We start from the raw sequence: 23,021 nt of genomic DNA, 5'->3' as shown, positions 1-23,021 counted from the left end.
CGTTCGACGCATGCATGACGCCGCCATAACTTTAGTTCACGGGGGGCAGACGGCCGTACGTGCGAGGGCTCGTGCCGTCTCGTACTCGACAAGCGCAGAGCTCCAGCAAGATTATTGCAGGCGCAGAAAGACTGAAGTTCCCTCGATCTATTGCGGCAGCAGTGGCTAGTCAAACTCAGAGCCGTTTATATACACGGCTCTGGTCAAACTGGCTAGTGAGATCGGTCCCCCTTATTGCAGGTTGGAGAGTAATTCCAATTTCACGTTAGACCTTCTTCAAGCTCGTGCGTCACCTCCAGTTTTACACTGCCTCAGCGAGAAAAATATAAGCCTTACCAACGCCGTATGATCGGATCACTAGTAATCTTAAGGGGCAGCACACGAACACTTCCTATTAACCGTTGGAGTTGTTTCAGCATTCCCATATGTTAACCGCTTAAAGAGCGCCCGAGAAACTGCTTCAGAAAGGTCGTTGGTTTCTGATCATTCCTGTGAAACAGTTCCGGGAGTGTTGCGTTTCCCGATGGAAGTCGTTTAAGATGGCTTCGAGGTGTTCGAGAGCTTTAGTAGATCGTTCCGATAATCCCGGTAACGACACTCGACAACGATACGACGCACGGGCAAATGCGTCAGCCAGGCATCGGGTACCGTTGTCGGAGTTCCCGGAACGATCCACTAAAGCTCCCCGTTCACGTGGAGGACGACGATGCGCTGGCTTGCGGCGACGCACTGTCCGCGGGGAGCGGGTGGGGCAGCACGTTGCTCTGGAACTCGCCGAGGACGTTTCCGGCCGGTTTGTACATCGCCACCACGATGATCTTGCCGCAGCGGGTGCGGGCCTTGCCCACGCCGAAGTCGGAACTGCTACGCCACACCATCTGGCTAAAATGGCCTGGATGAATAAAGAAGAAAGAAAGACGGAATGAAAAGGAACGCATTGTCGGAGTCACACTGATAAAAGGCTGTCTGAGGCGCGCTTCTTCCTTGCACACGACGTTCAAATTGGTCATTCAAAAACTGTCTGCAGAAATGTTCAAAGCATGTACGAAGCAAACATGCTTGGAATATAGGCTTGTCCGCAGATAACTCTCTCATCGTGTCTGCGGAGAAACTTTGTGACTTTTGTATGATATATCGGCAGTGTGACTGCGGCTTTTAGTGGTTTGCAATTTTATGCGTAAAACAAAACAACAACTGCAACAAAATTGAGACCGCGTTCCCGCTTTGCTTCGCTAGAGGCTCCATCGAACTACGACAGCATTTGCTTTTCTTCGATGAAGGCGATATTTCTCGAGCCAAACGTCTTTTTTTCTCTCCGTCTGTCTCTCCGGCACGTCGAGCACTGTCATCTGTAGTCCAGCACGTCACCGCTCCCGTTCAACTATCTCTTCTCCTCTTTTCTGCTCCTTCCTCTTGCGAAGAATTGGGGAGTTTTAGTAGACCATTCCGATAACTCCGATAGCGAAACCCGATGACGGTTTACAGTGAACGCGTAAAGGCGTCTGCGGAGTATCGGGTATCGTTATCGGAGTTTTCGGAACGATCTACGAACACTCCTTATTGCGAATGTGACTGCGCATTCAGCGATTGCCTCGTCCCGCGACCAGCGCACGCGCGCAGTAAGCGGAGGAAGAAGCGTGATGGAGGAAAAGAGACCGTCCGTATCGTGATACAGATGAGCATTTTCCTGGGGAGGGGCGGGGGGGCGCCGTCTCAAAATGCCAAGGCATGTAAAACAAGTATTAGCCTTTCCGCGATAGGGCAATTTAAAGATTCTGTATAAGGTACAGTTAGAGGCAGTCTCAATGAAATACCCAGTGGGACTTCGCAGCCTTTAAATGTACCTCCACGTCATATTATTATATAAAATCCCCAGATGCTAAGTCTTACGTTCGCTCTAGGATTAGAGCGTTTAAAGGGGCGATGAAATATTTTGTTATACTTTAAATAAATACATATTAGAACTGTTCCTTGACATTTATAACCTATGGAACACACGTTTCTTCTTTTCTCTGCGCGATGGAAGTCGCAGAAAAACTTCTAGAATAACGAACACCGTTTATCTCCTCAACTCGTATTCAGAAAAAGCGGGCACGTGATCTGGAGCCCATTACATGCCGACAATGATTTTTAACATAGCCACTGGTTGGGGTTGGCAGAGCATGGGGCGCGCACTGAGTTCCAAGCATTGTTAAGGTTCAGCTATTGCCATCACCCCTGCAATTAAGCACGATCCACTAGCCGAATGTACTGTCGAGGAATTGATTGTCACGGTCCAAAATTGAATGCCCACGCGGACTTGGTGTTTACTACATGAAGAGCATTTAAATATCGTCACAACGGCGATCGCGAAGCTCGATGACGCACTCCTGGGGATCGCATTGCTGGCGTTGTCTTCCCCAGCTCCGTCATCAAATTTTGCGAAGGAAAAACTGAAAGAAAAGGTCCCTTTTAATCCTCGATGATTCCACCGCGAAGAAAGACGCTTCTTGTAAATGGCGTGATGTTCGAGTATTCTTGGGTCCCATTAGGGGCAATAAGCTGATGTAAATTGAGAAACGTTCCTACCCAATATCGTTGCACAGCCCCTTTAAAGGAAGCTCTGTGAAATGTTAGATGTGACGTCTTTCTGATTGCCATGTCAGTGAAATGCTCCAGTCGCACCTTCTTGTCTCTTGATAGAGCTTGATCTAATGGGAGGCAACTATCATCCTCCGTCTGATGGACCACAGCTGACGCTACGAGCCATCCCAGCCGATCCAGCGCTGCGAATTAACGCATTACCTGACTACGCGTTCAGCACGTCCTTGCGCCTCTTCCGAAGTACACGTGACACTTTCGCGACGATTGATTGTCTTTGATGGCTGGTAGCGTCATCGTGCGCTCCATGGTATAAGGTGAAAGGGAATACAGAATGTTGTAGACTTTAGCTTGAGTATGAAGCCTTCCGTGTATATATTCGGAGCCGCCTGTGAGCTATACTGTGAAACGGTCAGAGCTTTTCGTCTGCATGTTTATTTTGTTTTGTAGGTAAAAAAAAAAAAAAAAAAAAAAAACAACGATAACCGGGAGAAACGCGGGGATGCAGTACGGGGCAATTCGCTACATCGCGTTCAAAAGTCGAATGCATCACCTGGAAGAGTAGGACGATGCAAGTCGAACACTGCTATTGATTCGTCGTTCCCTAATTATTTTAGATCATTAAAAAACTATCCGACAGGCAGGGGCCCTTCTAAATTCCAGAGCATCCCATCGCTACAAACAAATAAACTCCAGGCTCGAATGATCTACAAATAGTACGTAGTGCGTTACATATGGCCTTCTGGCCCGAATATACATTTCAAACTGCGGTCGTTTTGCCTAGTTGAAGGCGGCATAAAACTCGCACAATCACTAAATGGATCAGAATTTTTGTTTGAATATCTTTAGAGATGTTTCAATGTTCCCCGAGGCAAATACTTGTCGTACTTTTCAGCCGGGGTCACACTGTTCATACATTATACAAAAGACAGTCTGCAGATATCATTGCACGATATCCGTGGTTCGAATGCGGCGTGCCAAGTTTTCTCCTTGAACTCATTGCCATGCGGCTTTCGAAGTGCGGATCTCGCGGTGACTGGCGTTCGAATCTGTCTGCAGACTGTCTTTTGTATGATGTGTAAGCAGTGTGACCCCCGGCTTTAGTTAAATAATCCATAAAAAAACAATTATTTTGAAGAAGGTCTTTGTTTAGGCCTTTAGATCAACTGCCAACCGCGACCAATAGAGAGTAGACTTTTAATCTTCTTTATATTAGCACGATCTAAACGGCTTTATGTTGCGTGTCTAGACTTGTACTTCTGTCGCCCTATAGAAATTATTCTTAAAGCCCTGTTGACACACATACACTACAAAGCTACCTCAGCGCTAATAAAAAAAATATTGAAAAATCGTTTGTAAAGCAATTGTTTGTGGTGTAGCTGCACGCTCTTCTAATTTTACCGCCTTTTTATATTACTATATCGCACTATTGCGAGAAGGTTGTTCTTTCAATTGAGGTCACAACCCGTTGTACCGTGGTGGAAGTTTCACAAAGACGTGTGGGCAAATTCCGGGAGACTTGTGTGTGAGAGATGGTATATAAATAACGGTTGTGTCAATAAAGTTTAGTAGCTACGTTAGAGACGTGTATTTGTCCTTTTCTTCGTCCGCCGTCTCCGGTTTTTTCAAATACTTGTAACATCAACCAGCTCGTCTGTTTACTTACTCTTTCTTCTACGTGTTATTTTTTGTGCGTCCCCATTCATGAAGTACTTCAAAGCGAGGACATCGTCAAGTTGCTATAAATGCTGCTTTTTTCATGCCTTCCCTTCTAAAACGGAGATAAATTAATTGATTGATTGATTAAATGAAATAGTTGCAGTTCTGAGCAGCTCAGTTAAGTGTTCGTCAGTGAAGGCTGCACGCTGTTCTGATTTTACCGCCTTTCTATATTACTATATCGCACTATAGTATACCGATACGGCGCTGATACGGTTAAGTTACGTTCAAGACAGCGCTGCATCAGCGCAGCTCAGAGTTGATTTAGCGCTGCGATGTGTGGATAAACCGGCCTTTAAGGGTGTAATAACGTCATTTATGTTGCGTCGATTTTTACCTTAGCGTTCAATAACTAACCATTGTTTATGTTGACTATGCTTTGACCCGCCAGACTGTCGCCTCTTTAATCAAGCACGTTAATCAGCCTCTGCCACGCGACTTTGTCTCGCCACCTGCCGAGCGATGCCGACCACGTAATCCACTCTCGCGCTAACGCTCGAGAGTTGCGTACTAAAACGACAGCATTCCGACAGACTTCCGCCAAACACCAAACGCATCCAAATAAAAAAAAAAAAAAAAAAAAAAAGCTTGAGGGTGTAGGTTGTAAAATTAAAACGGAAGCAATAAGGAAATCCCCAGGCGTAAATACGCGACGACTTGGTAGTACGGGCACGTTTCTTCTCCGGAGATAAGGTCGCCAGTGGGAGAGCATCGGTAAGGGAGAAATAAATATGTATTGTATAGACCGACAGGGCGGAGCGGCTCTGTTTACCAACACGGCCGGAAGGCACCGCGTGCGGGAAAGCTATGCGCGGGCAAAAGCGGCCCGGCTCTCCGTGTTTTCGCTATTGCGTTGTGAGGCGTGCGATCATTGTTGACGTTGTAGGGACGCTTCTAGCTTTATTTGTGCGTCGTATTCCCTGACCACGTATGTCGTATGCCATGCCCGACTCTTTGAGCTCGCTACCTGAGCCTGAACGGCAGCGGTATCGAGACAAACTGTGCGTGGACGGCGTTGCCTTCGAGGCTCCCTACGCCGCAAACAAGGCCTGCTGGACTTCCGACGTGAAGTTGCTGCCACCGAAGTCGACGGTTCACGTCGTCGTTATTTTAGTTTTTCCACCTAGCCAGTTCACGGCCGACACGGTGCAAGCGTACAAGTCTCTTGAGGCCTACGATTACTTCGAGTCGGTTTCCGCACTAACGGCGGAATCAGCAGACTGTGGGTCTGCGGAAGTGTATGTATTAATTGATTAAATACACACACAGCGTTCTCAAGTCACGGTATGATATTTTTTCTACCCTCATGACCACAAGGCATGATAAGCAGTAACGCTTTGTCCGTTCTGCAATCTTGGCGGTAACGCGTTGCAAGTAACGGCGTTACCAGGAACGCGTTACTTTTTTCAGTAACATAGTAACCCACTCGTTGCTTTTTTGACACAGTAACGGGTAACGCACTAACGTTACCATTTCAAGTAACGTAGTTACGTTACTCGTTACTACTTCCCAAGCCTTAAAGAAATTACACTTCAATTTTTTCCGTGTCTTTAGGCGTCAAGCGCCATGTGAACCTCTGAGTTTTCTGCGTTTTTCTTCGCGTTTTTTCTCCTGAATCTGTAGGTGAAACAGTAAAGAGAGATAAAGTAATTATATTCAGTTTCTGGATGAGCGTATTGTTTCTTGATATATGAGCTTATGCATACCTGTATCGTCAAAACAGTATAACGTGTCAAATCATAATTTAAAAAGTAACGCAGAAGTAATCTGCGTTACTTTTTATCGGTAGTGGTAACGCGTACCTTTTATTTTCAAGTAACGAGTAACGTATTTCGTTACTTTTTTTCGGTAAAGCCTACAACACTGCCGTGCTGTCGCCGATCCCCTTCTGCTTGGTAGCACGGGCGTAGCGAGCCTCCGACGAGCGCTTGGCCGGTGCTTTGTGCGCGAACACCGTGGGAACAAAATCCGGGTGGTCTCGGTCAGACTACGGTTTCCCTGCACATAAGCAAGCCTCGGGACGGAGATTGAAATGGAAGCCGCTCTTGCCTTCGAGAAAGTACTTGCAGCACAAACGGTCGTTCGCGCCAGGTGACCATTCTTTTCGATCCACGGATATTATCCACATTATATGCCTTTCGGAGTCTTCCGGGAATTTGTGGAAACTCACTCCGCTACTTTTTTTGCACCTTTCGGTGCAATTAACGGCAACACAGCTTCGCGGCATGCTGAAATGCTATGACGCCCATGCGAAACGTGCGCCCTTCTGCCCGCACCACCCGGCTCCGGCGCGATCGCAGCGCCGCCGCAGCTCCGTGACGTCAAGCCCGCGTGTCGGTCCATAGGAGCGAAGGCAGCCCACTGAAGGTGTTCATGTGCACCACCCACCCATGTCTCCGAGGTCTTGTAAAGGTGGCTGTGGAATGGGTCAGGTGCAGATGCTTCGCTCTTTGCCCAGGCAACTAAAAAATATGGAGCTTCTGCTCCTCCCGCCTGAGAGAGCCAATCGCTGCCATTTACGGAGGAAGCTCGGTGAATGACGGGGTCTGAACATATATATCGGCCCCGTCATCGGCCGAGCACTCTCCGTTGGTTGCAGCCATTGGCTCTCTCAGGTACTTTGCGGGAGGGGCAGGCGCTCCAGATTTCTTAGAGTGTACGCATGCGCAGTTGTCATATAGCTCCTGCGGACAATCGCGTGTTTCTTCGTAAATGATGACTTGGTGCGTAGAAACGGATGAGACGATCACCCGCGTTAACAATGCGTCACTATATTCCGTCTCACCCTACGACGGACTATTGCCCGAAGGCTGGCGGGCGGAACACTACCTCAGAAAAGCTTACATCCGCATTGCGAAAAAGTGCGCGAGAGATATTCCGATACGCAGGGTACGAAGAACACTAATCTTACGCGTATGGTTCTATGATGTGACAGAGCGCTATTTTATATTGGTGAAGTAAAGGTACAGAATACTTAGTTTGATAAACATGCATTCCATATTTCGTTAACATGTCTACTTTTTGGAGCAGTTGGAGGGCGCGCAGGCAACATTAACATAAAGTCGTTTCGCCTAAGCCATAGCAATCTAATTTAATCCAATCTTGGTGTACCTAAAACATACCCGGACCCGTATCTCCCTTCCGCACGTGGCCCGTACATACTCGATCCGACTCATCTTCATTTCTTAATGGCCACAGGTTCTGTTTACGGGTTCTCTTTGCCCAATCGCTTACAGATGGTATTTAATCCCTTCAGTAACCTTCAGTAGTAGCAATCAGACGGAGCCGCCGCGAGGGCTCGATAAGCAGACAAAACACTCGCCTCCGCATGACGCGTCTTGGCGCACTGATACGTACGACGGAGCAAATATACCACGTGGTTTCTAACAGACTCGTGATTGGACCTGGCGGCCTGTAGCATTGGCATCGCAGGATGAGACGCTAGCGGCGAGATGTTTTGGTGGCGCCCTCCAGTGGTTTCCTCTCGTGATGTCCTTATCTTGGCAATAACAAGTTAGATGGTGTTTGTAATGAGCATTGTGGAAGCTTGAAATCATAGCGCTCTTAAACCAAGAACGCTAACACCGTCAAAAGTGTAGTTCTTACGTTCCTCATGCTTCCATCGATGAAAAATCCTTTGCAGAGGTCATAACTAGCATTCAGCAAATCGTAGAAGGCCACCCACAGCGACGCTTTTGATCGCGCACGTCACTAATAGTCACTGACGAGGTGAGGACAGCAGGCTTCAATTGTCAAAGGTACGCGAGCTTCGTACCTTCGACGCTACGGCGTCTCGGCATCTCGTGCATATCGAGCGGTCACACGCAGCACGGCGGAAGGCACGGAGTGCGTGCCGGCGCCCGTTCGCATTGTTTCGGCGACTATACCTACGTCACGGACGCCACGCGGTGGAAAATGGCCACACAGGCTGTGTTTGTGATGGTCGTTCTTTTTATCGCTTTACGCTGATGACGCAGTGAAGAGCCACAATATAAAGGGCGCGATCGTGGCAGTTGCATTTGTGTTTTTTTTTTTTTTATCTCAGTTTGCGGCGAAAATTCTATTCGCAAAACAATTTCTCAACATCCTTTTTTTTTCTTTTTTTTTAATATTGCGTTGCTATTTATGAAACTAACACATTGAAGTTCGGCTCGAATGACGTCACTTGCAGTCCCGAGCAGCTCTGTTCGGTCTTCGTCGGTCAAGGCTGCAGACTGTTTTGATTTTACCGCCTACATTGTTGAGAAGAGTGCCTCACAGCAGTACATCGCACCAAATATCGACAGAAGGCTCTGGCCCGCAAGCTAGGGTCGTCAAAAGCTGCCAAACGGAAGCTATCTGTTCTCTTTCCTTCTGGTCTTGCGCGCGATAGAGAGCAGAGAGTTACGCTTATAAGGAAGCAGCAAGTCGCACTTGAATGCCCGCGCAGTCGCATGCTGCACGCGAGCCACAGTTTGTTCATACCTGCCCTAGAACAAGGGTTCTCAAGCTGGGTCCTAGGAACCGGCGGGTTCTCCAGAGTACCCTCAGAGACTCCCTAGCTTCCAGATTTCCTCAGCAGTTCCTGCCCCTATGCCAAATGTTCTTCCAGACACTATTTTAAAATATATGAGCTAGCCATCTTTAGTGGCGCATAAAATTGTGCCATCCACCCCATATACTCCGTTTACCCTTAAGCTGAGACTGCAGCCAGAGCTACAAGCGCGAGCTTGTACCTTTGACTGCAGTCCTCCTGGCCACACTCCTGGCTTTGAGACATGCATTTCTAGGTCTCACTCGTTCTGCAAAGGAACGCTTCAAAGCAACGACGTCGAGATCTCGTACTTAATGGCGACTGAATTATAGTACGATCAGTATGATTTACAAGGTCTGTTAGGCTTCTGCACTGCTTTATTTCGTTAAAACCGGGAACATGAAAGGCTTGACAAATGTTCATAAAAAAAAAAAAAAGATAAAAAGGCGAGTTCCTGAGATAGAAAAGTTTTAGGACCCTTGCCGCGAAATTTGAAGCGTTTCGCCCTAAAAAAGTCAATTTAATATATCTAGAAACTACTCAAACTTCGTCCTACAAAAATTATTTTAATTTTTTGAGGCTATTTCTATATAACAGTTAGAAGCAATGGTTTATTTTACTTTTGTCGTGCAATTCATAACGTATGTACATGACTATAATCGGAAGAATTTTTTTTTTTTTTTCTGGTAGAGAAATTTAGTGGCTCGAATCCGTAAAAGGCTGGTGAGCCTTTATCCTGTGCTCGATGCACACTTCTCACATGAACGACATTTTTCTGTTTTATTTTGCTCTGTTTGCTTACCTGCTTGAACGTGAAGTATAGATGGATCCAGGAAGAAATCGTAGTATTTGATTTCGCTATACCAATATCTGGCTACCTGCTCGCCTGCAAAGGACAAGACAAACAAAAACATCGAGGTTATTGTGTCGCTCGGGCGACTTCGAGGACAATGCCTTTGCGACGAGCGAGCTTAGCGCCAAGAGGCGAAAGGTGCTCAACCTGTGATGTCGAAGTCTGGAACGTAGGACCAGCGGCACAGAAGGTTCTCCCCGACGTCCCTGAACTTGCGGTAGTAGAAGTCGTCCGTGTGGGCCAGGTGGTTGGCCCAGTACTGGGCAAGATCGCAGAGCTGCCAAATATTAAGGAAAGCCGTTAACCAAAAACGAATAAGATGTCGTGTACCCCTGTACTCTTATTGACAACATGTTGATGGGGGGAAAAATGCAGACGAAGAGTTTAAATGTTAAAACTTTAATCTGCCGTTAGTGAGTCCTTGGCCAGAGCTGCACGTGTTTGCCACATATATGAAGCCTGGACTCACAAGTTACTTGGTCTGTGTTCTTGCTCGTCGCGAAGAAATATGTACGAATATGCGAGAGGGGAGAAACGGCATTGACCACAAGAACAACGTTGGGAGGAGTTTAATTGTACCTGTAAGAATTTACTCACTTGTATGTAGTTAAGGAGTCAGGTTATGAATATGTTCTCATATCAGAAACCAAACAGGTTTTGAAATGGGCAACATAATATCGATATAAGCGCGCGAAAATATGCCGGATCCTCTAGTTCAAGGGAAAGTTGAATATCTGCTCGCTTTTCCTGCGCTATTTTATGACGAAATAAGTGACTGTCGATGAACTAAAAGCGAAAGGGTACATGTACCCTTGGCTCCTGCCACGCTTAACTTCGTCAACAAAAATGTCTTATCCTGCTCGCGGCGGTCGTCTCAGCTATGCTGAGAGAGTGACAGCGGGAATTAGGTCTATTCAAGCCCTTGCTAGCGCGGCTTTGGCACAAAGAGCTATTTCGAGCTCACGACGTAGTTGGCGGCTGATTACAAAGGGTGCGACAGAAGAGGTCACTTTTAAAATGAAGCAGTCGACTGTGATGATATCGGTAAACACGTTCCTGAGTGGTGAGTGTGATCTCTGCGCGAATGCCACGAAGTTAAACAGTTAACATTACTTTTCGCGGGGAATGCAGTTAACACAGTGGAAACCCGTGAATGAAATGCAAGGGACAGGACACAAAAGTGTTTTGTGCTAGTAGTATCGTAGGCATTGAAAATGGGAAATTTAAACCAAAATATTACAGCTGCAACTTAAAAATAATAAAAAAAAAAACGATTAGTCTTTTTTGTTATTTGTATGCCTTTTAATTATTTGTTCCTTGGTTTCGGGTTCCTGTTGAAGCTTTACCGCAGCTCGCCTGTGTCTTCGGCGTTATAAATTCAACTGCTCTTTCTAAGGAAGGCATACGATACAAATCCTTTTGTATCATTCGCACTGCACCACCCTTTGCCGTGAAGCTCCGTAAAGGTGAGACGTAAACCAGAAGCATAGCTATATGTACGGCGAGCAAGTGTTCCGAAATGCCTCTTTGGCGCAGGAATGCAGGGAAGGGGACGCCAATCAAAGGACAACATAGATAACTCGTAGGGAGCGCACGATGACGAGGCAGGCCAGCGAACGCCGTCATCGGTTGTAATAGGTGGGAAACCAAGGCACGTGGACGCATTTGGGGGGTGAAGAGACGCACCAGGTGCGCTAGGAGCAGTCGAATTTGCATGCCGTACAGTCGCCAACAGCTCGAGAAGCCAGGGGATTGGACGTTCAAAGTTCGTGGTTCGTAATTGTTTCTTTTGCGTTTTTGTTCCAGATAATGCCGCCATCTCATTGACCACGGAGGGATCACGAGAATCTCGGAGCTCCCCAACGCCCTGCGTTTCTTGAATCGCCAGCAATTATAGACCAGCGAATACTTTGTTACACAGGGGGCGACAAGTCCGCGGGCTATTCAAACCGTTTCTTTCTTTCCGGAGACGCACACAATTTTGTGAAACATCTGGTATATATTTTTTTTTTACGCTGGTGGTTTCTGTTGAGTCAACTGTAAAATAAATGCCAATGCTCTTGTAACTAAGATAAAAAAAAATCGTTTTTTTTTTTTTTTAATCTGGTTTCCGCAGGAGAACTTGTTAGAATCTCCCGGTTTCGCGGTTAGTGGGGCTCTTATGAGAGCGTTTGAAAAAGAAAAAGACCTATGTATGAAGGTCTATCACTATATGCTTGCATTTTTACGGTATCATACGCGATAGTTTATACTATACCGATATGCAAAGATTATTAGCGCTTCGATTTGTCGCCAGTCCGATACAAAAAAGTGGAAGCCTCTACAGATTTCGACTCTAAAGAAAACAAAATGAATTTCATGTGCGGGGAAGGCCATGGCCCCACCTTATGAATTTCTAAAAGTGTTTTCTAGTGAATTACCTTCACACACTCTAGACAGATGGCAGCTAAAATATCACTACCGACATTTCTTGAAGCGACTGCATGGGAAGATCAGAACAAAATGCAGAGTCCATGATGCTACATCTCCAAACAAACACCTTGTTGAGTGCCAAGAAACATTTTGCCTCACAGTTGAATCACATGCATTTCCCATACGCTGGAGAAAGTATCTGGACTCGGGGTAAAGGGGGGGCGGGGGGGGTCTTTGTTTTTACAAACTGTTTCTAATGCTTTCAAACGCAGAACGCGGCGTTCAGCGCTTGAACTTGAGACACAGCGCGAAGAGCAGACGACATGTTCGCTTTTATTGGAGGGAGGCAGTTAGTAAAGATGAAGGCAGCTTGCCTTTGCGTCTTCCCACTATTCAGTCCAATCAGAGATCGGCGCTCTGGCGTCCTTTCGTGCTCTCGTCTCATTCTCTCCCTCCGTTTCTCTCCGTATCCCCTACATTTCACGCAGGAGGCTGGCTGTTTCTCAATAGTGACGGCGGTTCATCAGAACCCTGCCTACCTTGTAACAGAGTTGCAGGGGCGGGACTTCGTGCCTGAGCCGGAGCTCGTTGTGAGTGCGAAGGCACTGTTGTACGAACTCGCTGTTGCTGAACTCTGCGATGCCTTCGCCCTCCGTGCGCTTGACCTTGAGGGAGCGCGACAACAGCACCTGCAGGGGGACCGAGTCGTAGACGGTCACGAAGGAACCGGGCTATCCACAGGGTTCACGCTTTCTGACGAGCACAGCGTTTGCTGGACGGAAGCGGAAGCTTCCGTCCAGCAAACGCTGTGCTCGTCAAGCCGGGGGGAAAGTGACCCACAACTAGTGTCCTTGAACAAAGTTTTGAAGCGTGCTCCTGACGTAGGACATAGCCACTCACACACTCTCCTAGCTGTCGTCAAGGCCTCCGGAGCTGTTGTCAACCCCCAACCTCACGAAAAAAAAAAACAACAAAAAAACACAATGGAGAGGAGAAGACAGCGATGAAGCGAGGAGAAGGCTGTGCTGTTTTCGTGGTTTATGTCCTCACTGAAAACGTACGCACGCTCTGGAACGTCCACGTCTCTTAAAAAACGGGCTGTTTTTTTTTTTTTTTTTTTACCGGGGTGCACATCAGTAAGCGTGTTTTGTTTCAACGGCCCAACACCTGAACAGAATCACAATGATTTTAAGTGCAATAAAAAACGACGTTGAGCTTTTGGATATTTTTGAATCACTTACGCCCTTACAGAAATGGTGGTTGGTCGCTGCTGCTACCTCCTGTACGGAAAACTGGGGCGGTATGAGTGTATATTTGGCCGACTCTTCAAGTTGGATAGTTACGCTTGCGGAGCAGTAATACTGAAACATGGGGCCATGCCTTTTGTGAATATCTCCCTAACACGCTACAGTGCCTGTAGATAATAAACGCAAGAACACGAGATATTAATGTAATAATGTATGGGCAAGTTAGAAAACACTGTGTTGATCATCAAATATATTCGCACCCGGGGACCAGGAGAATAGCCAGTAAAAAGGGGAAGACCAGATGGCTTTCTCCTTTCATGGCAATGACTTGTTTTACAGACACTGACACTAAAAACCACACTAATATGACGAATCTTGACCACGCATGTTTGAGTGTTTATGAATAAAAATGATTTTATTGATAGCTAGAGTGTCATTATAAAATATTTTCTTTTTAGGGATGTTTTCATTTTATTATACTTTTTTTTTCTCACGAAGTAGCTGAGCTGCAGCCTACATTACGTGTCAACGTTTTAGTTTTGGTTTTCTTAAAGAAATACCTCAGTTATATTTTATAAATTAATATGTGTTATTTTATTAATGTAAATCACGTAAAATCTAAAAACAGAGGTGAACGCACCATTATGGAAAACCGCCCGGTCATCCCATTATCTTTTTGTGCTGCCACTCTTGAAATATTGCCTTTATTACGTTTGTTATGAGGCGGTCTCACTTGCAGCATCACGAGGCTCTGACAGCCGACCCTTCCCTCGAGCTCCCTCTCTATATTTCATATCACCCAGACTTGTGTTTATCTCAAATACTCTATTTAAGATGCTGTATTTCAAATACCTTTTGAAGTATCTTAGTATCTTGCAAATAGTTTTGATCGAGAGTATTCGATACTGTATTTCGATTACATTCCTGAGTATCTTCTACTCATCATCTCGAATACAATTTTGACATTCCACCATTTTCCGAGTTTTTCGGTATAAAGTGGCGTGGGCGTGGCACGAGCAAACGGGAACATTTTTTCGAATAACCAAATCCTGTTGCTGGCTCCGATGAGCTACGGCGACTTAGATTGAGCTCGTAAAAACATCGCATTTGCGCCAATTGTGACTCATATTTGACCCCAAAGTTCGTACAATAAAGATTTTTCCCCTCGCCTTCCCAGAGGCGCCTTTTGTTTCCTACAGTTCGTCCAAAAGATCCTCAAACAAAAGGGGTGGTTTTACGGAAGTAAAGACTTCCAGACAGAGGTACAACGCAGAACGGAATACAGCCCACGACAGCAATGCGCACTACAGTGTAAAAAAAACAAAACAAAACAAAAAACAAAAAACAAATAGGAGAAAATGAGAAGTGGACACAAAAAGACGACACTTTTTTTTTGCTTGTTGTATTGTAAAACGTCGCTTGTTGTATTGTACAACGTTTGCTTGCTGTACAACGCTACTGCGAAACGTCGAGATTTTTTTTTTTGCTCTTTTTGTGTCGTCAGTTTGTCACTTACTGCTCTCGCGAACACTGTCTGTAAGGGAACATTGATAAGCAGAGAAGAGGACAGGAAACAAACTACGAGAAGGATGACCTCTCAAAATGCCAACAAAGCGTCCCCAACGTTGAGTGCCTTTCTGAACGCAAACTACTTGAAGGCGCGACCTGTGCCGTGGCTATTATGTGGGCTTTCTTTGTTATCCATTCACTCACTTCCGTATCCTAAGTTCGTTTATAGTGAACTCCCCATGTAGGGAATATAGATTGTAGTTAAACGATGCGTCTAACGTGCGCCGCAGGGCGTGATGTTCAACAGTGTCACTATAACTGAGGCGACACCTTTTTTTCTTTTTGTCCTAGAAATGTTTTTATAACATGTATCAGTGATATCTTGCTCCGTATAATTGGACTGCTTAGAATAGCCCTACGATGTTTTTTCCCCTCCGTTTTATGCTGTAGCGCGCTGATAAACCATTCTGGTAAACCAGATTTACGGAACTGTATAATTGTGTTTGTCACTGACGTCGATACAAATTACGCAATGCGGAAGTATCTTCAAAAGTAATTGAATTACATTTCTAAGTATTTGTACTCAACCCAAGGTACTTTACAGTGTAAGTTGAGTAGTATTTTAAATACTTTATGAAGCAGGTATTTATTAACTTAAATACTTTTATCGAGTATTTTGTCAACACTGGTGGGTCAGGGCGCACTCAGAGGCTAGAAGACACACAGACACATACGCACGTGATCATACTAAAACTATAATGCCATGCCTGGGGTAAAAAAAGTCATTTTTTAAATTTAAATTATTAAGGTTTATTTTATTTAACCCCGACTTATTTGATTTTAATCAGAATAATTTGATTTAAAATCAATGTTGCTACAAAATATTGATTCGTTATCACTTGATAGGATGGATACTTGGGAGAGTTGGCGAACCATATTCTACGGTGGTAGCGCAGAGAAACAATCACACACCAGGTATTCAGACAGACAAGCACACGCGCTGAACACTATATCGTTATCACTATATGCATTTTGAACACGACAGATTATTTGATCAATTCAATTCAAAGAAATTACTACAGTTTTAGCAACTTTTTTGGTTGTAAAACCCGCCATACTCAAACAATAACAGTTTAGTTTTTTTTAGCTAGCGAACAAGCTATATTTGCCTTTCTTTTTCGCGATGTGATTTGCTAGAAACACTACATTACTTTCCCAGTTTTCGTTTCTATAAAGTTCAGCACATCGATATCCTCCTAGGACCACTGCTTTTTTGCTCGTGTTCAGCCCGATAAAATCATTATTGTGTGATGATTCTTTGATTTAAATACAAAACATATGCGCATTGAAAACCGTGGATAATAAACAAACAGTAAATAAGGAAAAAAGAATGGATTAGTTTTTCGGAAATATGCGATTTAAATTATCATAGGAAAATCGGTCAAATTTACATAACGATTTAACCCATGTTTTGAATCACGATTTAAATCATCCTCATTTTTATTCTCCATCCTAGTGTTCTCGACTAAACCACTGAGGTTCAGTGAATGCGGCATGGCCCATGCTGCATTCACAGTTCTTCATTGGTTTAGCCGGGGATGACTGCGTAGAACTAAGTAGCGTGACGTAGGACTTCGCGCTGAATTGATTGGTCCCATATGCTCGTAGCTTTGACTAAACTCTCACCTAATCTGTAACCAAGTATAGAACATTAAAATAGCCAGTTGGGCTAGTTGAGTAGGGGTTCAACTGTAATAAAATACAAAAAAAAAAAAACAAGATTGAAGCAGGCAATGACGACAAGACACGGCGCGCCCGTTGTGTTCGTCTGCTTCGTCGTCGTTTTTGGGTGTACTACGTTAAAGTATAAATCGTGTTTATCAAATTGGCCAGTGGCGCGTACCTTGTCGATGAAGGTTGGTGAGGGATACTGTAGCTGGCTGTTGAATATCTTCGTCGGCCTCCTGTCGTTCTTGGCTTGTTTGGACTCGATGGAGATCTGGTCGTCTTTAACGGACCTGGACATTCGCAGCTTCTCCAGGAAGTACTCCATACTGCAAAAAGGATCACGAAAGCGAAAGACGTAAAACGCATGAGACACGTTTTTAGCGAGCGACCCGCAATAAAACCGATATCACACAATTGTTGTTGAGCGCTCGATAATACCTATAATACGAACGGACTGGATCAGTTTATATTTATTTGTTGGTCAATATCGCCAGCCAGTTGCGGCCAAAGCCGGAGTGAATGATTCAAACGCATTTGGCACATTTGTTACTGAAAAAATACAACTTTTGTACACATTCCTTTTTACGCAACATATTCAGCTGCACACAAACAAGAACTCTTCTTTTTTTTCTTCAAAATTTTATACAGCATGTTTGATTTATAACAATGTTAGACAGATTTATAGATTGATGCCTAAACAATTCACTGTACAGAACAACGACTCTATTGTGCCAGGACAACTTAGTACTTATATAGTTTATCTATGAACTTTGCAGAACCAGAAACCTGGGTAGCTTGTTCGTTCCATAGATTTATGGTATGCACGAAAATGATTGTATAAATACATTTATTCGAACAGTAACAGGAGTCACCATCTTTTAGTGATGTAATCGTTCAGTATAGAAGGTTTGTTGTTTTAGCTAGTTACTGCTATAAATTTTTAGAAATCTATTATAATTCTGAAAAAAAAAGAAAAAACTTAACGCGCTACATATTGTTAAACCCGAGACGTATATGGAGGCAGCAAATAGGAAACACACACATTCATTGTGCATGTTCGTTGACTTTTTTGTGTACCCTTTTGCTTTCGATGGCATTTTTGTCTCATCGAATATAACTTAGAAACTGTCAGGGACTACCACAAGTTTCTTGCTTTGTCTTTAGGGTTCTCTGGGTAGAATGCCCATGCATTGTATGTATCTCGTCGTCGGCCCAAGTTTCTGGCGTGCTGGAATCCTGGGCTGAAACCTAGTCAGAAACCAGGTCTTTTTAATATAGTTCCTTCCAAACGTTTTTGTCCGAATGAAACAATTTGAACTCTAATCCAACATTAAATGCTCACACACAGATTAACGTCTGAAGCTGCCTTGTTAGAGCGCGGCGTTGCTGCCAGTCGCGGGGGTACGACGAGAGGTTAGCAACTACCGCCACTTTCCCCAGGAAAGTCGTTCCTACCTGGTTACTAAACAGGAATGAAACTAATTATCCATCAGATATGAAATAACGAACCAAACAACCCGTTAACAAACAAACCTGACGCTTACGCAACTCACACTATGAGCGACGTTGGAACTGTACTTCATGATTTTTATTTTGCTTGAGTAAACCCTTCTTCTCTTCTTTACTACATCGACGAGGAACACCAAAGTTGTCGAGACGTGATAAGACTGGAGCCATCCTTCCACTCCAACAGTCACCAATGTGATATGACAGGACTGACAGGGGGGGGGGGGGGGGGGGGTCTCTTTTGTACTGGTTAAGTTAAAAGGACCAAAACAAGAAAAAAAAAAAAAAAAGAAAGAAAGAAAAGAAAGCCCTCAAGGGTTGACACAGCGCCCCTTTGTACAAACGATGATTGAAAGCCTCGAGACAGCGTATCCTATCATTTTATGGCGAATAATTCTCTTGTCTAACATACTTCGCTTGTAAGACGTACGTGTCTACCGTTGTGCGTAGGTCAATACTTCGTTTTCTACGCGCGCGCGCTGCGCAGTCGGAGCAAACTTTCCCTGCCTCGAACTGGAGGTAATTATGAAACCTTGACAAACAAAAAAACAAAAAAAAGAGAAAGTTGTTTTTCTTGCATTTGTTTTGACAAGGCGATATTGGATCCACTGGGCTTCGCAACCATCACGACGTGCATTTAATCCTCTTTCGCCTGTTTCACGTTCCGACCACCAGGCCGCTCCAGTTTTTGTTGCGCACTCGGATAGGCTCCTTTCTACCCTCTCTTATATCTTTCTTTTCCGCTTTGTTGCGTCGCCTCTTTCCAAGTTGTGAACGTTGACGGTTGAGCTAGTTGGTACAATAATATGTCTCTTTGGTGCACATTTTCGGGGGTGAACTGGATAAATAGATGAATTTTTGTTTCGTTATGGACAAGTCACATAATCGACAAAATTGGGGACGAATGGAGGTGTCCATATTAACGAGATATCACAGTAGTTCACTCTTAAAAGCAGAAACGGAAAACGACAAAGACAAAATAAAAGATGATTGACGGACAGCAGTGCTGACTTACAACTAAACTGTAATGGTTCTGACATCAGGTATAAGAAGTGCCTCAACCAAAATCATTAAGAGAAAGAAAAGAGAAAAAAAAAATTATAGAGGTCATCTACTCCTACAGCCACTTGAGCTCGGTGACCTTATCCGATCTAAATAATATAATAATAATTTTTTTATTTCCATCGATTGTGATGGTGGGACCCGTGGAAAAAAGCTGCGATATGCAGCTTGACTGTCCTCGGGTCCCTACAATGGTCAGCAGCAACGGAATGGAAATAAAAAAAAAAAAAAAAAAAAGTAAAAAAGTACACACAAAAAGTAACAATTGAAAGATACATAACTACGCACTCGCCTGTTCTTTTTTAAGCGAATAGACAAACATAAAAAAGCAACAATTAAAATTTACAAAACTATGCAATTGTGCCTAATAATGGAGCAAAATCAAACAGAAACTAGAAATCAGGTACAAATCAGGAGCAAAAATACAAACGCAATTCTTTAGAAGTTTTAAAGTCAAAATCTACACAATCAATATAAAAATTATTTAGCAAGCATGATAAAAAGGAAACACTCTCTATCCGACAGTAATAGTGAACGTAAAGTCAATTGTTTTCTATAAACTTATTTATATTTTCATAAGCTCATAAATTTCGAAGTTTGGCGCTGCGACATAAACTTGCCTTGGTTAGACAATGGGATTCTCACGACTGATATTCACGATATCGCGAAAATCATATTGTTATCTGAACGGCTGCCCGTATATTATTCGCGGCGAGAAGTTTGGGTATCGCCGCCTGGTGGAATTTTTTCACAACCCAGTCTAAGGATACTTCAACATTCTCTGTTGGTGCAAGCACGTGCAATGCCAATCTTCTATGCACTATGAAAATCAAAACATAACGGCGTAAGTAGCACGTGCACTACCCAAAGTGAGGAAACCGAAGCGCCCCTAGCGAGCTTCTCAACGCGAATACTGTGTCGCCATACTTGGAGCGTGACTCAGATGAGCACGCCAGTTTTTGCGTGGTGAGATTTGAGGACTATCGTTCTGCGTTTGATGACATCTCCACGTTCTAACTTCTGAATCGAGCAGTTATTCGTGAAGTTGCTCTGGATCCCCTTGACGTCCTGCCTTGCTTTGTGTGTAGAATTCGCACATAGTAATAGTCAGCTTTAAATTGGAACGCACTACTGGTTAAAATTGTGTATTTGTTCCCGTTCCCTCGTAGAAGAAAGGCAAGAAAGTTTAAGGACATTTTCCATCGTTCTTTTCTATGTACGACGCTGAATGTCGACCTGTCCGCCCGGCTAGCTCAGTCGGTAGAGCACGAGACTCTTAATCTCGGGGTCGTGGGTTCGAGCCCCACGTTGGGCGCTGGTTTTTTTTTTTTTATTTTTTTTTTATTTATTGGATTAGTTCAAACGATGATTCAATCTGTTCCGCGCGTCAAGTGGCAGCGATATGATACTCGTGCTATTTTTATTAAAACACGATTTCCTTTTTGTTCTTTATCTCTTCGGGATGCATGCGTATGGCTCAGTAACAGTATTATGTTTATTGGCTAGCTCAATACGAGCTGAGCGACGATCGCAAATGTGTTAATTTTGCTGTAAGGGTATTTGTCCATTTTGATAATATGTGATAGCTCTTACCACACACGAAATCGCAAATAAATGTTGTGCTACTCAAAAAAAAAAAAAAAAAAAAAAAATGAAGACACCGTGTGTTTTTTTTCTGTCCTGGTTCTTTTTTAGGGTAGTACAAACATATAGTTACGATTTCGTGTTTAAGCTCATTTAGCCCGGCAGCGCCCCCACTCCCTTCGATACTTACCAAACAAGCCCGGTAACGCCAAAGGGAATCAGGGTTTTAACCCTCTAAGCTTTGCGAGCTTACAAGCCTTCCCGTTAAGGTTTCAGAGGGCTAGCTTATGATATTGTCATGAATGGCAGACGTAAGAGCGCTATGCACGGGGCTAAGAACACTACATTAACCCTGTGTCTAGCAACCCCTTTTTTTTCTCTTTTTTTCCAATGGTCGGTTAAAGGAAAGGGGGAGGGGGGGGGGGGTTAGCGAAAAGAATGCAAGGGATTATAACGTTACTAAATTACTGATAAATGTTAGGGATTACGAGTTACGTACATGTCTGGTTACAAGTCAAGAAGGTAGCGGCAAATGCCCCTCAAAGGGAATGATTTTGTGCTAAAAAGAACATGTAACAAGAGACACCGAATGTGTGACTAAGGTAAAATATGAGATTCCTTTTTGTTGCGGCCAAGGTTACGTCGGTCAGACGGGCCGATGTTTTAATGAAAGAGCGCGGGAACGCAAGCTTACCGTAAGCAAAACTTCGGATGGGCATCTTGCGGAGTGCTGCAAACGGTGTGGTGTGAACCAATGTTAGAGCGCACAAGGTTCTAAAAGAGGGAATGAGAAGATAGGAAGGAAAATAATCGAAGCTTTCTGTATACACAAAGCGGCCGAAAAATGCGTAACCATGCCATCCCTTTATCTACTAAAGAAAGAGATTGTGTTTTTTGGTGGCTGCGTGGTGATGAGAGATAGGAACCTTTACCTTGTTGCTTGGACATCTGTATGAGTGATGGGAATCGAGAGTTTGAAAATGTTTGGTGTTACACTAAATCAGTTGGGAGTTGACGCTTGTCCGTGTCGTACGTGTCTTTTTTCATGCTGTTTCAGTTCGCGCCTTTTAACCTTTTAATTGATATGTACCGACAAGCCCAAATCAAAGTTTTATTGCTCCCATGTTTACCTTGTGTTTGCTTGGGTGCGCCACGACTCTCAAGTTCACTAGCTAGCGATTCTGTGAGAGCTACACTCCAGAAATGCCCCAGTGTCCTGCTTTTAAGTTGCCGTTGCGTACCGGTACGAACAAAATGTCGCGAGTGAAGTCATCTATCTCAATTATCACTCAAGGCGCTTGATGGTTCAGGGCCGGCCCTGGGCTGAGGTGTTACCTTTCTGAGTTCCTCTCAGGCTAGGCGATCCTGCTGTATTCTTGAGTCGCTGTCCGGCTGCGTTTTCCAACAGCTTCAAGAGACTTTTTTATTTTTATTTTTAATAAAACGAAATCACGAAACAGATGAAGATGAGAAAAGCAAATAAGTTTTCTGTCGTTGATGAGATTACGCAATAGTGACCTCATTGTCCTATGGATCGTGACGATCCGACGGCGGATATACATATATATATATTTCTTTTAACATTTGATATTTTCGTTGACTTCGCTTCTCTATCGTAACGATTCTTTTGTTTATTTCGCTATTAGCAAGGCCGACTGAACTAGTTATTTTCCTCCAAGATTTACTCCTGCTTTCTTTATAAAGGAGGTTTCTGTCATTATAATAGAACGGGATTCAATGGTTTAATATAAAAAGACTCAGTAAAAACAGAAAGGAACAAAGCATAGGCTGCGATTTTAACCATTATGGCTTCTATAAGCTATGTGACCTTTTTTATTATGAGGGTAAAAGTAGTGCCTACTTTTTTCCTATCTAGAAACCCAGAGCGTCTGCGCAAGCAGAAGATCAGACACCAACGGGGTGATGCTTGTTTTATTGCGTCGGGCAAACTGCCAGTCGAGGATATCAAAACTTCCGCTTGTGCCACCTTCCCCTTATCTTCCTTCTCAAGTTAATCTCCTCCAACATTCGCTGCCCGGCTAGCTCAGTCGGTAGAGCACGAGACTCTTAATCTCGGGGTCGTGGGTTCGAGCCCCACGTTGGGCGCATTTTTGTTTTTTCCTTTACATTTTGTTGTATTTAGTAAAGACCCATGAGTGGGCTGAAAATGGCTCTCAAGAGTCAGTATTTCGCGGAAAGAATTATTGGGGACCTCAATTTTTATTATATCAATTGTGCGGTCATGCACCTTTAACTCGATCCCACCTCCCTTTTGGGCTTTACCTACTAGATTTCAGTACTTGTTCCC

At 44.1% G+C, this 23,021-nt stretch overlaps 1 protein-coding gene and 2 non-coding genes across 3 annotated transcripts in view; 2 read left to right on the top strand and 1 right to left on the bottom strand.

Annotated features, from left to right (window-relative positions):
* Window positions 1–644: 644 nt before the first annotated feature.
* LOC8053115 (Golgi-associated plant pathogenesis-related protein 1) overlaps window positions 645–23,021 on the bottom strand; it is an 82,466-nt gene continuing 60,089 nt past the window's right edge. The window contains exons 2-6 of the mRNA XM_029990137.4: window positions 16,737–16,887; window positions 12,617–12,766; window positions 9,813–9,942; window positions 9,615–9,698; window positions 645–892 (exon numbers count right to left, since the gene is read on the bottom strand). Of these exons, the coding sequence (XP_029845997.1) occupies window positions 690–892; window positions 9,615–9,698; window positions 9,813–9,942; window positions 12,617–12,766; window positions 16,737–16,886 (717 nt within the window). The 5' untranslated portion in view covers window position 16,887 and the 3' untranslated portion in view covers window positions 645–689. The remainder of the gene's footprint in view (window positions 893–9,614; window positions 9,699–9,812; window positions 9,943–12,616; window positions 12,767–16,736; window positions 16,888–23,021) is intronic.
* Window positions 20,372–20,444, top strand: Trnak-cuu. The gene has a single exon. It is a non-coding gene; the product is annotated as a tRNA-Lys (tRNA).
* On the top strand, window positions 22,747–22,819 carry Trnak-cuu. The gene has a single exon. It is a non-coding gene; the product is annotated as a tRNA-Lys (tRNA).

The sequence above is a fragment of the Ixodes scapularis genome, unplaced genomic scaffold (assembly GCF_016920785.2).
Source record: "Ixodes scapularis isolate PalLabHiFi unplaced genomic scaffold, ASM1692078v2 PGA_scaffold3__209_contigs__length_174095766, whole genome shotgun sequence".
NCBI classification, from domain to species: domain Eukaryota; kingdom Metazoa; phylum Arthropoda; class Arachnida; order Ixodida; family Ixodidae; genus Ixodes; species Ixodes scapularis.
This window is presented reverse-complemented; position numbering and strand designations above follow the sequence as displayed.